At 40.2% G+C, this 16,292-nt stretch overlaps 1 protein-coding gene across 1 annotated transcript in view; it reads right to left on the reverse strand.

Moving 5' to 3' along the window:
- Positions 1–5,838: 5,838 nt before the first annotated feature.
- HEATR5B (HEAT repeat containing 5B) overlaps positions 5,839–16,292 on the reverse strand; it is a 226,389-nt gene continuing 215,935 nt past the window's right edge. Inside the window, exons 35-36 of the mRNA XM_030196394.1 lie at positions 13,396–13,609; positions 5,839–7,273 (exon numbers count right to left, since the gene is read on the reverse strand). Coding sequence (XP_030052254.1) covers positions 6,969–7,273; positions 13,396–13,609 — 519 coding nt within the window. The 3' untranslated portion in view covers positions 5,839–6,968. The remainder of the gene's footprint in view (positions 7,274–13,395; positions 13,610–16,292) is intronic.

A 16,292-nucleotide genomic window follows, 5' to 3' on the forward strand; every position in this document is an offset into this window, starting at 1 on the left:
GGGACCACGTCCAAACTACTGGTCAATATGATCTTACCCAGACTTGTCCAATTAGATCGACTTCAACACCACCTCACCTTGTCCACACCCTCATTCAAAGAATTTCAGTTCAAGAAAACATTCAACTCACTATTCTCAGTACTAGGAACCTCCCTATGGAATTCTCTTCCAACAGTTTTAAGACTGAAACACAGCTACCAACACTACAGAAAAGGGTTGAAAAATTTCGCTTTCCCCAAACCCTGACACATGACAACAGCATCACTCACTCTAAAGAACATTCCCATAACACCCAGGGCAACACCCAATTCCTATTGTTAATCTGTCTAGTGTAAGAATATCTATTGTAAAAATGCCCACTGTAAAACATTACTCTGTATATTGTCAACTCAATTCAACCTGTAATGGACCTGTGGTTCACTAGTAGATATATGTACAGATGGATAGGGGGAAAAAGTCTCATCTGTCACCAGGTCAAAACCTTCCAATCTCTTAGGGCCGGATTATTCGATATAGCCCATTAGTTTCTGTTATAATCATTGACAAAAAACCCTCTCCATCCATATAGTTTTAATAACTGCCAGTATCAATTTTTATAACTTCTTTTGGAATGATATGTTAATCATTTTAACCAAGCAACTTTGTGCTGAGTGACTGGCGATAAGCGTAAAAACAATAATGAAGTAAGGCAACACTTATCTTCAGGCTCGGGGACTTTTTTCCCCTACCCATCTGTACATATATCTACTAGTGAACCACAGGTCCATTAAGGGTTGAATTGATCGCATTGAGGGAATGGACTTTTTTATGTGCCTTTGGAACAAATTAAGTATTGTCTATTCAAACCAGTAAGTCTCAAAACTTGCCGCAAACCGCTTCTGTAAACATGCCTGCTTAGTATTGTAAACCACACTGAACCCGCTAAGGGTATATTAGCGGTATATAAGAATAAACTTGATTTGACTTAAACCGGGAATTAGTGTGTTCTCTTAAAGCGTGCCTACACTATCTGTTGAAGCAGCAGCTCAACACAGAGGGGTCCTTTTATTAAGCTGTAATAAGCATTAATGCATGCCTACTGCAGTAAAACAGGACTTACCGTGGGGTGCGCTCAGGCGTCCTGCGGTAATTTGGGGATCAGTGCACACTACCCATGTGTTAAAAGATAAACATTATTTAGCAAATTTGTTTCACATTCATTGTATCACGTTTAAGATTTTAGATTGTAATGTAATTCCTAGAGGTTTCCCTAGCTTTCTTAGGGGCCCTTTTACTAAGCCACGTAAGCGTCTATGAGCACCCAACATGCGTCAAAATGGCGATACCGCATGGCTACCGCGTGGCTCTTGCAGTAATTTCATTTTTGGCATGCGGCAGAAAAATAATTTTTGTATTTGGTGCATATAGGTCATTACCACCCGGTTACCATGTGAGACTTTACCGCTAGGTCAATGGCTGGCGGTAAGATCGCAGACCCGAAATGGATGTGTGGCAATTTTGTTCTTGCCGTACATCCTTTTTCAGCAAAAATTTTAAAAAGGTTTTTAGAGGCATGCTGAAAAATTGATTGGTGCGAGCCCAAAACCCACGCCTACATACCACAAGCCATTCTTTCAGTGCACCTTAGTAAAAGGACCCCTTACTATTGTAATCTGCTTAGAACTGTAACAGTATTTAGCAGAATATAAATTTTAATATTATGTTATGTTAAAATTTATTTTTTGGTGGAGGGGTCAGGTCTGGGGGCAGAGAGTGGGTATGTTCTACACTAATTGGTTAGCGTAGCTACATTTCTGCATGCTAATTGATTACGGCATAAGCCCTTACCACCTACATAATGGCTGGTGGTAAGGGCTCACACACATATGGCCACACGCTAATGGGAAAATTAGCACATGGCCATTAATAAAGAAAATGGAAAAATTGGCCATTTTATCTTGATGGTAAAAATGGTCTTAGTGCACAGGAATGACGTGCTAAGGACACAGGGCCCCTTAGCATGCACTAATTTCTGTATTAACTGATAAATGTGGAATGGGGTATGCAACAAGCATGTGCCTTACATTTACAGAGCAACTCACTGGTGGGACTGCTTATTTGGCTTTGCCATTTTCCCGTATCCTTTTGTTTCTTTAATTTTTAGTTAATTAGTTTTAGTTATTAATACATGTTCTTTATGTTCAATCAGAAATAGTGGAATTAGAAAAAGGTACAGAGAAGGGCGACAAAAATGATAAAGGGGATGGGATGACTTCCCTATGAGAAAAGGCTAAAGTGGCTATGGCTCTTCAGTTTGAAGAGATGACTGAGGGGAGATATAATAGAGGTCTATAAAATACTGAGTGGAGTGGAACGGGTAGACGTGAATCACTTGTTTACTTTTTCCAAAAATACTAGGACTAGGGGGCACACAATGAAGATAGAAAGTAGTAAATTTAAAATGAATCAGAGAAAATATTTCTTCACTCAACGTGTAATTAAACTCTGGAATTCATTGCCAGAGAATGTAGTAAAAGCATTTAGCTTAGCAGGGTTTTAAAAAGGTTTGGATGGCTTCCTAAATGAAAAATCCATAGACCATTATTAAAATGGACTAGGGGAAAATCCACTGCTTATTTCTAGCATAAGCAGCATAAAATGTATTGTACTTTTGGGATCTTGACAGGAACTTGTGACCAGGATTGGCCACTGTTGGAAACAGGATGCTGGGCTTGATGGACCTTTGGTCTGTCCCAGTATGGCAATACTTATGTATTTAACTTGTAATATGTTATTTTATGTTTTTTAAAATTTATTTTTGCTATGTTTTTAAAAAAATCTTGTCAGGATATGTTTTTTGAACTGCTCTGTATTCCTTCTTGTCATTTGTTTTTGTTGCATTTGCTTCTTCCCTTTATATTGTAAGTACAATATGAAGTATATCAAATAAATTTGCTTGATCTGTAATGCATTTAATGTGCAGTAAGGGTACCGTCACAGTGTTAACTCTATGGGAATATGTGTGGGCGTTCCCCAAACAGTTAAAGCAGAGGCTTTGAAGTTACTGCATGACAATTTTGATCATTAACACTTGAAAATTACAAAATCTTTATTATTTGGATTTAGCTCACACCTTTTCAGTATTAGCTCGAAGTGAGTTACATTCAGGTACATAGGTATTTCCCTGTCCCCGGAAGGCTAACAGTTTAATTTTGTACCTGAGGCAATGGAAAGTTAATAACTTGGCCAAGATCACAAGCAACAGCAGTGGGATTTGAATCTGGCTTTTCTGGATCCAGCTCTAACCACTAATTCGTTTGAGAATGTGGGTTGATTGTTTACTCTGTTTTGCTTTCTGTCATTATTTCAAGATAAAATGGTGTGAGAGCAGAAGGATAGGCAGGTTGAGGGAGCGGGGGAGGGGGTAGCGGAGAGTGGACTGTCGACGGCGCTTAAACGTGACGCATCATGTCAAAAATAGGTGCTGGTGCTGTTGGAAGTCCGTTTGGGGGAGCAGTCACTTCCCTGGTGACCCACCTAGCTATGCCTCTGTGTGGGAGCTGTACCCAACTGTACACCACTACAATAGCCCTTATGGCTGCAGGTGTCACCTATATGTGGGTACAGGTTTTTGGTGGGTTTTGGAGGGCTCACACTTTCCACCACAAGTGTAACAGAGTGGGATATGGGCCTGGGTTCCCTTCTCTACAGTCCACTGCATCAACTACTAGGCTACTCCAGGGACCTGCTTACTGCTCTAATAGGACTGGTTATAAAATCTGAGACTGAGGCTGGTATGTACTGTTTCTTTTCACATCTTTGGGGGTGGGAGGTGGTCAGTGATCACTAGGGGAATAAGGGGGGATCATGCCTTAATCCTTCCAGTGGTAATCTGGTCATTTAAGGCACCTTTTTGTGACTTAGTCATGATTGAAACAGGTGTAGAACAAAATGTCTATCTTGGCTCTGGACGTTTTTGCTTTGTTCCATTATAGCAGAAAAATGGCCAAGTTTTGGGAATGCCCAAATCACACCACCCTACCCCCCACTGAATCACGTGGAGTGTTAGGCTCAGGGAGGGCTTGTCATGACGGGAGGGGGGGGGGTTGGGTGCAGGGTATTACTTGGTTCAGGGGGAATGGGAACAGAAGGGGGCTGTTTTGGGGGAGGTGGATCGGAAGCAAGGATGTTCCATGGGTTAGGAGGGGGACTGCTGAGGCTGGAAGAACATTTTTTTAAAAAGCGGGTCCCGCTCATGGCCCACCACTGAATATCCAGGGGCTAATTTTGCCGCTGTCAGTGTTTAAAAAAAACGATGAATATTGGTCAGAAAGTTAATATGATATATAATAGAACAAAGGCTACCGAATGTCACTGAATTTGCAGGCTGTCCTTAGAATTGTTTTTGTAACTGTGCTTGTGATCCTGATTAGCAAGCAAGCAGGCATCAGCTACCAAAATATAGGGTCTACTGACCTGTTGTTCAGTGGCTGCAAAGTAATTATAATCCTCAGTTATTTATATTAAATTCAAATTTTAAAGTTTTAAATTACCAGTTTTACATGTATGCCAGTGGGGTTCCTGAGGAAGCAGAAGTCTAGAATGAGAGATTATTTTCATAAAGATAACTATCTGAAAGTGAACGACTCTTATGTTTTAGATTATATATGGACTGCCATGGTCACAGATTTATAGACTGAGCATGTGATTTAATCAACTTTGGATTGCATTATTTTCGGGGCAAGACTGTTTTTCTATAGTACACATTACTGCACTATTATTATTTGGTATACACAAATTTGAGAGCATGTACACATTAGCTTGGTCCAATGATGGTGAATATAAGCTGTGGAAGGTGACAACTGATTTACACAGCTTTTTCTGAGAGCAGTTCGCTGCGGTCTCAGTACTTATATTTTTGCACTAAGGACTTAACTATAAACTTAAATGTATTTTCATGTAGACACATTCTGCATGATCACGGTCTTTTCACTGATTTTTGTTTCAGTTCTTAGAGAGTATTTTTTGTATATTTTCACATATTGTTATATTGTTATATTCACATATTGTTAAACCATGCCAGTCCCAGTCAGGCACTTTCTTGAAGTTGGTGGCTATGAGTCCTGGTTTGCGTATACAAGTCCCAGTCAGGCAGCATCCCTTGCTGCCTCTTGCCTACTCATCATCCTTTGCTCACCAGCATTTCCACACTTGTCATGAACACTGAACTCTTCCCAAAACAGAATCAGATTAAACACCCTGAACTGGCACAAACCTGACCTGGCAACTGTGTCCTACTCTCTTCCCCATATTCCACTGTCCAATGGCCAAACATTTCAACAGACAATGCACACACTTGGTTTGAAAAGGGATTTCTCCAGGCTCTGTCACTCAACTTCTGTTCAAAACACAAACTTGCACACACCTATTGGTGCCTACAGCAGGCTCCATATCCAGCCACAATCTCCCTCCCACTCAGTCACTGAATCAGTGAAGATCTGGCCAGGTTACTCTCTCCCACTTTCAGGCCTCATGTACCAATCCAACTTGAACACAATCCAAACTATGTTTTACAGACTTGATTTGGGCAGTATCTCCTACTCCAAATACTACAGGGTTTGTATAAGGAGTTGTATTCTGAGAGTGAAAACACTGCATTTTCAGGATAAATTCTACATAGATTTTCTTGATCCAAATGGTATAGCGCTATAATATAGCACTATATACACATATAAAAGGGGAAGGACACACTTTTTCTCGTGGTTGACTTAAGTTAGCAAATTGAAGTGCTTCTCTAAATCAGTAACCACACACAGACACTCAAGTAGTTTCATATTTGGTAAATAAAAACAGCTTAGTACAACAAGCTGGTTTTCTTTTACAGAGAGATCTAGAACACCCTTTTTACAATACATGATCAATTTAATTTCTTCAAGATATACACACACAAATGCTTTACTTACAGTGCAGAGATTTCAATTAAATTATACATCCCCAAGAATACCTTAAACAAAATATGTAAGACTGGATATACAGTATGGTTTAGTGCATTGAGATTCATCCCCAGTCCTTGAAGGCCACCAACAAGTCAGGTTTTCAGGATATCTGTAATGAATATACATGGGAGGGATCTGCATATAATTCAGGTAGTAGGGCATGCAAATATCTCATGCATGATTACATAAATCGCAGAGTGAAGTGCATAAACAGAGGAGGGATTGATAATGGAGGAACTGCTTGGCCGGAGCAAATAGAGCAGAGTTCAGCATGACAAACTGAAACCGCATAAAGAGCAGCCCTCTGACTGAAGTCCTGTGCATTGGAAAAAGAACTGAGAGTTTGAGAGAAGGAGGCAATTAACAACCTGCTGTGATCTGAAAAAAATGACTCAAGATAAGAACTTGTTTATGAAACCAAGCAGAAATTTGTTTGACTGTTAGATTTAACATCGAGAATTGTGGGTTGTATAGAGAATCTCAGTGAATATAGTAACAGAGATAGGAGCGATCAATAGAGTTACCATTGCATAAGTTGAACTTCAATCATGAATATGTATTAACTTGTATTTACTCATACTGTGATGTTGAAGGATTTTATGTTTCAATGAAATTAGAATGAAGAGAAGTGTATGGTATGTATGCATGTGATTAAAACAGTGAGGATAAGGTGGATTTTAAGAGTTTATAAATTGTAAAAGAAACATTAAACAAATAAAGTTTTGTTAAATATTGAAACCAGCCAAAGTTACTAAGAAGAATTAATGCATATTCAATAGGGATATCCTATAAATTTGACCTGTTGATGGTTGTGGAGGACAGTTAGTGAATATTAGAAGTGCACCGAGTGAGGTATGATAATGTTATTGTGACCATTCTATTTGCTGATGCTATGTTAGCACAGTCACAGAAACACGTAAGAAAGGTGGCAAACAACTCAAAGGTAACAGCAAACTCTCTCTTCTTCACCACAAAGAAAAAAACTGAAGCAGCTTAAAAGAAGCTGGTTTTAAGTTTAATGGTTGGTGCCATGTGAACTGTGGGTGCTGGTTGCCTGGCTGCTGCTTTAGCCTTGCTGGCTTGACTCGCACGCACTGCAGTCTCTAGCTGCACCTTGAGCTCAGGCGCAGCCCCCATTACAGTCTTGAAAGCAAGGGGGTAGAGGGGACCAATGCGCATCAAGTCCTGCAGTGCAAACTCATGGAGGCCCTTTGATGCTGTAGAAGCTGATACAAAAGCGTTTTCATCCAGCAAATAAGAGATCAGGGTTGGAACAAGAAGAGCCAGCAGCTGAACTCCTGAAAAAAAAAAAAAAATAAAAAAAGGAGTATTTCAAGGTAAATCAACAGTTAACTGTATGAAAAAAGAACTGTTCTATCATCTGCCAATCCAGTTAATTCAAAGATATGCCATCTGCAGACTTCCTCAAAAAGGGATTAAGTTAAGCAAAATGCCAAATGTCATGATTTTTCTCAAACCAAAAACACACATGCTAATTAAACATACATTTCAATGATGAGTGCAGACCTCACAAATAATCATCATTTCAACCACGAGGACTGATAGTCAAAAGGATCTAGCTGGCTAACTATGGAGTTAGCTGGCTAAATAAGTAGATTTATTTAACTTACTAAGGGGCCCTTTTGCAAAGTTGCGCTAGCAAATGGGTTTAGTGCACTCTAATGTGGGACTTTCCTGCACATTAAGCCCATTTCTTGTGTAGCTGCAAAATGGCCTCTTCAATTTTTTTTATTGATGGCCATGCATTAATGTTACAATTAGTGTGCGGCCATTTATTATTAACATATCTTTTTATTAGGATATGATAGAGCAATACAGCCAACAAAAGCTTATCAGCACAATTAAAATATAGAAACCTCGAAAGGGAAAATGGTAAAACTAGAGGACATGAATTGAGGTTGCAGGGGGGTAGACTAAGGAGTAAAGTCAAAATTGTTTTTCACGCTGACAGATGGCGTGGATTTGGATGCACCCAAACTTATTGTAACTCCTTAATATGGTACTAGGACAAAGCAGCACCATGTAGACATAACGGTCATTATCAATATTATGTGTTGGGAGGGGGTAGAGGATTGAACATTCATGAAAATGGTTCAATTGTTGTTATTAGCATATGTTCTATGTATGTTAAAAAAGTAATAAAAATACTTTAAAAAAATTGTTTTTCACGGAGAGGGTGGTTGATGGTGGAGAAAAAAAAACTGTGGAGGAATTCAAACAGCCGTGGGATGAACACAGAGGATCTCTAATTAGAAAATGAATGGTATAAAAACAAAACTTATAGGGTTGCATATATGTTTGCATGTCATTGGAGTGCTTAGATGGCAACACTGGCTGTATCAACTAAGGATGGTGCTGGGCTGGCTTGTACGGTCTGAGTCCTGCATATTTCAATCCGGTTAGGATGTGCCGGAGAGAGCTTCGATGGAAACTCCAGTAGTTTGGACAGCCAGGACAGTGCTGGGTAGAATTTTACGGTCTGTGTCCCGCAAATGACAGGATGGATTCGCATAGGCTGGAGTGGGCTTTGACGGCAACTCCAGTAGTTGAAACATAAGGACAGAGCTGGGCAGACTTCTTCGGTCTACATCGAAACACCAAAGAAAGACCATGATCAAGTATATAACACCACGTTTATTGCTGATTTTATTCTTGAATTGACAATGAATTGGGCAGACTGGATGGACCGTTCAGGTCTTTATCTGTCGTCACTTACTCCTCTCACAACCCTAGCATGCGGCCATTTAAAAGAATTACCATGGGAGCCCTTATTGCCTCCTATTTGAAAAATGGTAAAGGCTCCTATGCTAACTCTCTGAGTGAGTCACACAACCCTCCATTGCCCCAGATACAAAATAAGTACCTGTATATAATATATATAATATACAAACCACTTTGATTGTAACCACAGAAAGGCAGTATATCAAGCCCCATCCCTTTTCCTTTTTAGTATGCACAGTAATGTGTACGTGCTAACTAGTTACTGTTTCTTATGCCCTCTCCAAAATTTTTTATAAAATAAAGACCACGTGCTCAGTGCAGCCAAATGGCAAAACTAATGCAGGATGGTTTAGTGCATGTTGCATTAGGTGCATGTTAGTGCCTAACGCAGCTCATTAAAAGGGCCCCCAAATGTGGTATATTAAGTAAAATCAAAGTGGGTGGTTGACAAACTTTTGGGAAAACAGGAAAAAGCAATAAATACAAAACACCTGGAGACAAAAGACAAGAATATGAATGTGTGGCTCAATCCAAGAAAAGGTACCTTAGTCTTTTTAACTGCTTCATGTAGAAATGAGACCTAAAATCTGTCTGGGAGCTATTTTGACCTAAAAATATTCAGTATAACTCAATTTCAAAGACTTGGTACCTTTTCCGAGACTGTGAATACAATTTTTTTTAAAAAAGAGCAAGGATTACATTACATATACAAGTTTATATCCACAATCTTATACAAATTGAAAAATTGACAATATAAACCAAATTAAATTCACAATCTAAATATTTAAGCTATCTTACCAGATCTCACTATATATTAAAAGCTTGTATAAATAACCTAGGCCAAGATGCACAAAAGTCCTCGTTAGAGCCGTTCCGTACCGAATTCCATAACGAATTGGTACGGAACGGTTATGCACGAAGGATTGGGAATGCAAATGAGCTGTTCGTTGCAGCTCACTTGCATTCACTAACCCTTTGTTAAACCGTCGCAAAATCGGCCCGTAGAGCATGCACAGAGCAGCCAAGTGTTATGCTGGCTGCTCTGCGCATGCTAAGGATGTAAGAATAAAAAAAAAAACACGTCCTTTATGGACGTCCTTGCCCCCGCCCGCCCGAGGTCGCCACTGCTCCTCGCTCCCCCCTGCATTAAAGTCATAGCTTTAGGATGCCCCGGCCCCCCTCCCTTCCTCTATTTCTCCTCAGCTCCACCTCCTGCCATCCTCAGCCCCCGTGCCCCCTCCCCCGCCCCCCCCCCCCAGAGGTCGTTGCCACCGCTCCCCCCTCCACCGGGCCCCCCTCCGTCTTACCAGGCCCTCGCAGCGCCTCTCATCTCAGTGTGAAGGCACTGCACGGGCAACAAGAACAGCTGATCGCCTCTTCGCCGAGTCTTTTGACGTCCCTCCTTTCTTCCTGGGCCCGCCCTCATCTGACGTAAGTAAATTTAGAGTCGCCACCACAAATTGGAGTTACCACGGACCCTGAAGCAGGACATTAAAGAGTGTGTGTCCGAAACCTGGGCCAGTGTCGGCAGTGGAATTGACGGCGTGGCGACAGGTCACGGGAGAATAAATTGACCGACAAGATAAGTGATGTTTTCACCTAAAGTTATTTACCATTGACTTTATTACCAGGAGTTTTTTTGCCTGTGATGACAGATAGAACTCCTTTGAAATATTGAGCTGTATAGCGAAAAATACGGAGTCTGTTGAGGCTTTTTCCTCCGGTATAACACAATAGGTATGTGAAGTGCGGTGTTAGGTTTTAAGAAGATAGTATTGCAAGTAAAGAGTGCCTAACTAGAGCTCAAATATAGTTTGTAGGTGTTTCTATGAATATTTTGACACCCAACAGACAGGACTTAACAAAGATCTGGGTTTTCTAGCTCATTATAAACCATAACGTTTTATTGCTATGTTTATCACCCTCCTCTCACCTATCCACCCCCATCCTGTTAGACTTTCTCTGAAATGCTTTGATGTTCCCATGCATACCTCCTACCCATCCCCACCCTGTCAATGAAATGCTTGGAAGCTTTTCTTATATATACTGTCATCTACCACATTTGCTTATTTCCGATCTGACGAAGAAGGGCAACCTTCGAAAGTTAATCAAGAAATGTATTAAGTTATATCCAATAAAAAAGGTATCATCTTATTTTCTTTTCCATGTTTTATTTTGTTTGATTTCTATTGATTACCTTTAAAAGTGGACTAACACGGCTACCACACCACTCTACTCAAAACACTATTGAAACTGAAGAATTAGAGATTATCTTCCTAGAAAATCATGTCATTTTATAGTACAATCCTTGATATTGTCCCAACTAGATTACTGCAACGCAGCTTATATAGGATGCAAAGAAAACATGCTAAAATCACTGCAGACCATTCAAAACACAGCAGCAAGACTACTACTACTACTTAACACTTATATAGCACTACAAGGCATAAGCAGCGCTGTACACCATACACGTAAAGACAGTCCCTGCTCAAAAAGCTCACAATCTAAATAGGACAAACAGAACAATTAAGAGGTAAGGGACTAATCTTAAAAAAATCAAAATACGAAAGAGCAACCCCACTGCTTGCTATGCTACACTGGCTATCAATTAAGGCTAGACTATTTTTCAAAACTGGCACTCTAACATTCAAAATATTGTTTGGGATGTCCCCTGATTACATGCTAGATTTTATTAAACTATCACCAAGGAATGCAAGCCCAGGTGCAGTAGAAGTTACCAAATACTTCACCTAATGAAATGAAAAAACATAATCTACAAAGCCATCTATACGGCTGGATTTAGCTACCTGGGTTCTAAATGGTAGAACTTAATAACCAAGGCTACAAGAAGTATCACAAAATATCTTCAGTTCAGAAAAGAATTAAAAACATATCTCTTCAAGAAATTTAATGGTTAGCCACATATGCAACCAATATACTACTACTACTACTATTTAACATTTCTAAAGCGCTACCAGGGTTACACAGCTCTGTACAATTTAACAAAGAAGGACAGTCCCTGCTCAAAGGAGCTTACAATCTAAAGGACAAAAAGTGCAAACTGGGGGCAGTCTAGATTTCCTGGATAGAGGTACAATGGTTAGGTGCCGAAAGCGACACTGAAGAGGTGGGCTTTGAGCAAGGATTTGAAGATGGGCAGGGAAGGGGCTTGGCGTATGGGCTCAGGGAGTTTATTCCAAGCATAGGGTGAGGTGAGGCAGAAAGGGCGGAGCCTGGAGTTGGCGGTGGTGGAGAAGGGTACTGAGAGGAGGGATTTGTCCTGTGAGCGGAGGTTACGGGTAGGAGCGTAAGGGGATATGAGGGTAGAGAGGTAATGAGGGGCTGCAGATTGAGTGCATTTGTAGGTTAGTAGGAGAAGCTTGAACTGTATGTGGTACCTGATCGGAAGCCAGTGAAGTGACTTGAGGAGAGGGGTGATATGAGCATATCGGTCTAGGCAGAAGATAAGACGGGCAGCAGAGTTCTGAACGGATTGAAGGGGGGGATAGATGGTTAAGTGGGAGGCCAGTGAGGAGTAGGTTGCAGTAGTCAAGGCGAGAGGTGATGAAAGAGTGGATGAGAGTTTGGGTGGTGTGCTCGGAGAGGAAGGGGCGAATTTTGCTGATGTTATACAGAAAGAAGCGACAGGTCTTGGCTGTCTGCTGGATATGTGCAGAGAAGGAGAGGGAGGAGTCGAAGATGACTCCGAGGTTGCGGGCAGATGAGATGGGGAGGATGAGGGTGTTGTCGACTAAAATAGAGAGTGGAGGGAGAGGAGAAGTGGGTTTGGGTGGAAAGACAATGAGCTCGGTCTTGGCCATGTTCAGTTTCAGGTGGCGGTTGGACATCCAGACAGCAATGTTGGATAAGCAGGACGATACTTTGGCCTGGGTTTCCACAGTGATGTCTGGTGTGGAGAGATAAAGCTGGGTGTCGTCAGCATAAAGTTGATATTGGAAACCATGAGATGAGATCAGCGAGCCCAGGGAGGAGGTGTAGATTGAAAAAAGAAGGGGTCCTAGGACAGATCCCTGAGGAACTCCAACAGAGAGTGGGATGGGGGTGGAGCAAGATCCATGAGAAGGTACTCTGAAGGTATGGTGGGAGAGATAAGAGGAGAACCAGGAGAGGACAGAGTTCCATAATTATTGTAATTGTAAGACAACACTGTAACTTCTCCTAACTATTAATTGTAAGCCACATTGAACCGAAACTTGTTTTTGGATAATTATGGGATATAAGATTAGAATGAATGAATGAATGAATAAATAAATAATTATGCATCTTTAGGTCTACTTTCAAGGCTGCTCCTTAGGGTTAGTAGGTATTGCTGTAAGACCAGAAATGGACTCTCACTCCTATAGAGACCGAGTGTGCTGCCCCAGCACCACCCCTAACTCTTCCCAGTGCAAGATACTGGAATCTGAACAGAGAAATCAACCCATACTACCAGTGCAGGGTATTCTGACTAAATTTCACCACACTAGAAGTCCATTTTTAGCAGGTTTATTTACTGATCATTTTCTCAATTGCTGCTTATTACTGAATATAGACATATTGGTTGTGTCCCTAGTGAACAAATTTTCAGACAAACAGATTTATCCTTAGGAATTCATCAACCAAGAAAGAGAGAGTACAATGTAGAAACATAAACGGTTGCTGTTCAGAAAACACTTACTATTTTGTTCTTCTCCCAGAGCAACTAATGTTTCAAGAACTTTGATTCCCTCCTGAACTGCTGAAAGCTCAGCAGTGCTAGCCGGTCTCTTCTTCTCTACAGCTTTTAGATTCTCAACCAATATCGGTGCCAAGGAATGGATATATGGAGTGGAGAGAGCACGGTTTGAGTGTTGAAACACAGAAAGCAGCAGCTGGTAACATTTTGCTTGGACCTAATCAAAACAAATATAAAGTAGTCATCATTCTAGATTCTATTTCCTGAGTCCATTACTGTACCTGTGAGCAAAGACAATTAGAATTTGTTAAAAATTCAAAGGGATAGAGCCCTTGCAAGCGCCCATTTCATTTCACACAGAAACGGGCCTCTTTTACTAGTATTTACATATGTTTCTGAACCTACTTATGTCATTTTATTGTTTTATATTGTTCATGTTGCATAATGAATTCATTCATGTTGATTTATATTTTTATGATACCATTTATTTTCTGTTCTTGTTTTATTTGATTTGGCATATTTATGCATTGTTTACAGACACTGAAGCAGGCCTTTTCAAGTTGAAACTTGGTCTTGTGTCGGGTCCTTTTTGCTCCCTAATAAACTACATCCTTGAAAAATCCATCAGTTGTACGTGTGATCAAGTCCTGGTATCAAGAGTTGGAAGATTCAACTACTCGCCTTACTGCTTTTACGGACTCTATGAGGCACTTTTGTACCTCCAGTTTGTTTTTTTCCTCTTTCAACTGAACTTGCTTCCTTGTACTCTATTACCATCGTCTTTATTACTATGTTTCATGAATGTTCTAATGTGTTGCCTATTAAGGGTATTTCATTTGAATTGTGCTAACATTGCAAGTATCATATTTCTGCTATATGAGCGTTCTTTCATGCTATTATTGTATATCATTGTACTCTGCTGACATTTATCATATTTCTGTTATATGATAAATATAATGGGTGATTTCAATTACCCCAGTATTGACTGGGTAAATATAACATCAGGGCAAGCTAGGGAGGTAAAATTCCTTGGCGAAATCAAGGACTGCTTTATGAAGCAGCTGGTACAGGAGCCAGCAAGAGGAGGAAAAATTCTAAATTCTAGACCTAGTCCTTAGTAGAGTGAATGATTTGGTGCAGGAGGTAATAGTGATGGGACCGCTTGATAACAGTGATCAAAATATGATCAGATTTGGTACTGGCTTTGGAGTAACTACAGAAAGGAAATCCAATACGTTAGCATTTAACTTTCAAAAAGGAGACTATGATAAAATGAGAAGAATGGTGAAAACACCCCAAAACCTTACAGGAGCAGCTGCAAAGGTCAAAAATTTACAGCAGGCGTGGATGCTGTTCAAAAATATCATCCTGGAAGCCCAGGCCAAATATATTCTGTGTATTAAAAATGGAGGAAGGAAGGCCAAGCAAAAGTCGGCATGGTTAAAAAGTGAGGTGAAGGAAGCTATTAGAACTAAGATAATCTTTCAGAAAATGGAAGAAGGATCAGATTGAAAATAATAAGAAACAGCATAAGGAATGGCAAGTCAAAGGCAAAGTGCTGATAAGGAAAGCAAAGAGGGACTTTAGAAAAAAAGATTGCATTGGAGGCAAAAACAGATAGTAAAAATGTTTTTAGGTATATTAAAAGCAAGAAACCGGCAAAAGAATTGGTTGGACTGCTAGATGATCGAGGGGTAAAAGGGGCACTCAGGGAAGAAAAAACCACAGCGGAGAGATTAAATGAATTCTTTGTTTCGGTCTTCACTGAGGAAGATTTGGGAGAGATACCGGTTCCAGAAATGGTATTCAAAGCTGACGAGTCAGATAAACTGAATGAAATATCTATGAACCCCGAAGATGTAATGGCACAATTTGATAAATTGAAGAGTAGCAAATTGCCTGTTCCAGATTATAGTAATCCCAGAGTACTGACAGAACTGAAAAATGAACTTGCAGAAGTAGTTAGTAATATGTAATTTATCTTTAAAATCAAGCATGGTACTGTAAGATTTCAGGGTGGCCGATTTTTAAAAAAGGTTCCAGAGGTGATACGGGAAATTATAGACCAGTGAGTCTGACGTCAGTGCTGTGCAAAATGGTAGAGACCATTATAAAGAACAAAATTACAGAGCATATTCAAAAGCATGGATTGAGATAAAGCCAACATGGATTTAGTTACGGGAAATCTTGCTTCACCAATCCACTACATTTCTTTGAAGGGGTGAACAAACATGTGGATAAAGGTGAGCCAATTGATATTGTGTATATGGGTTTTCAAAAGGCATTTGACAAAGTCCCTCATGAAAGACTCCAGAGGAAACTGGAGAGTCATGGGATAGGAGGTAGTGTACTCTTGTGGATTAAAAACTGGTTAAAAAGATAGGAAAGGGATCTAGGCGTCATTGTTGATGACACGTTGAACCCACTGCTCAGTGTGAAGCGGGGGAGGCTAAGAAAGCAAACAATGTTAGGTATTATTAGGAAAGGAATGGAAAACAAAAATAAGGACGTTATAATGCCTTTGTATCGCTTTATGATGTGACCACACCTCGAATATTGTGTGCAATTTTGGTCACTGCATCTCAAAAAAGATATGTTGGAATTAGAAAAGGTACAGAGAAGGATGACAAAAATGATAACGGTGATGGGACGACTTCCCTATGAGGAAAGGCTAAAGCAGCTAGGTCTCTTCAGCTTGGAGAAGAGACGGCTGAGGGGAGGTATGGTAGACGTCTATAAAATAACGAGTGGAATGGAATGGGTAAACGTGAATCGCTTGTTTATTCTTTCCAAAAATACTAGGACTAGGGGGCACACAATGAATCTACAAAGTAGTAAGTTTAAAATGAATCTGAGAAAATATTTCTTCACTCAATGTGTAATTAAACTCTGGAATTCAT

This window comes from Microcaecilia unicolor, chromosome 3, assembly GCF_901765095.1.
Source record: "Microcaecilia unicolor chromosome 3, aMicUni1.1, whole genome shotgun sequence".
NCBI classification, from domain to species: domain Eukaryota; kingdom Metazoa; phylum Chordata; class Amphibia; order Gymnophiona; family Siphonopidae; genus Microcaecilia; species Microcaecilia unicolor.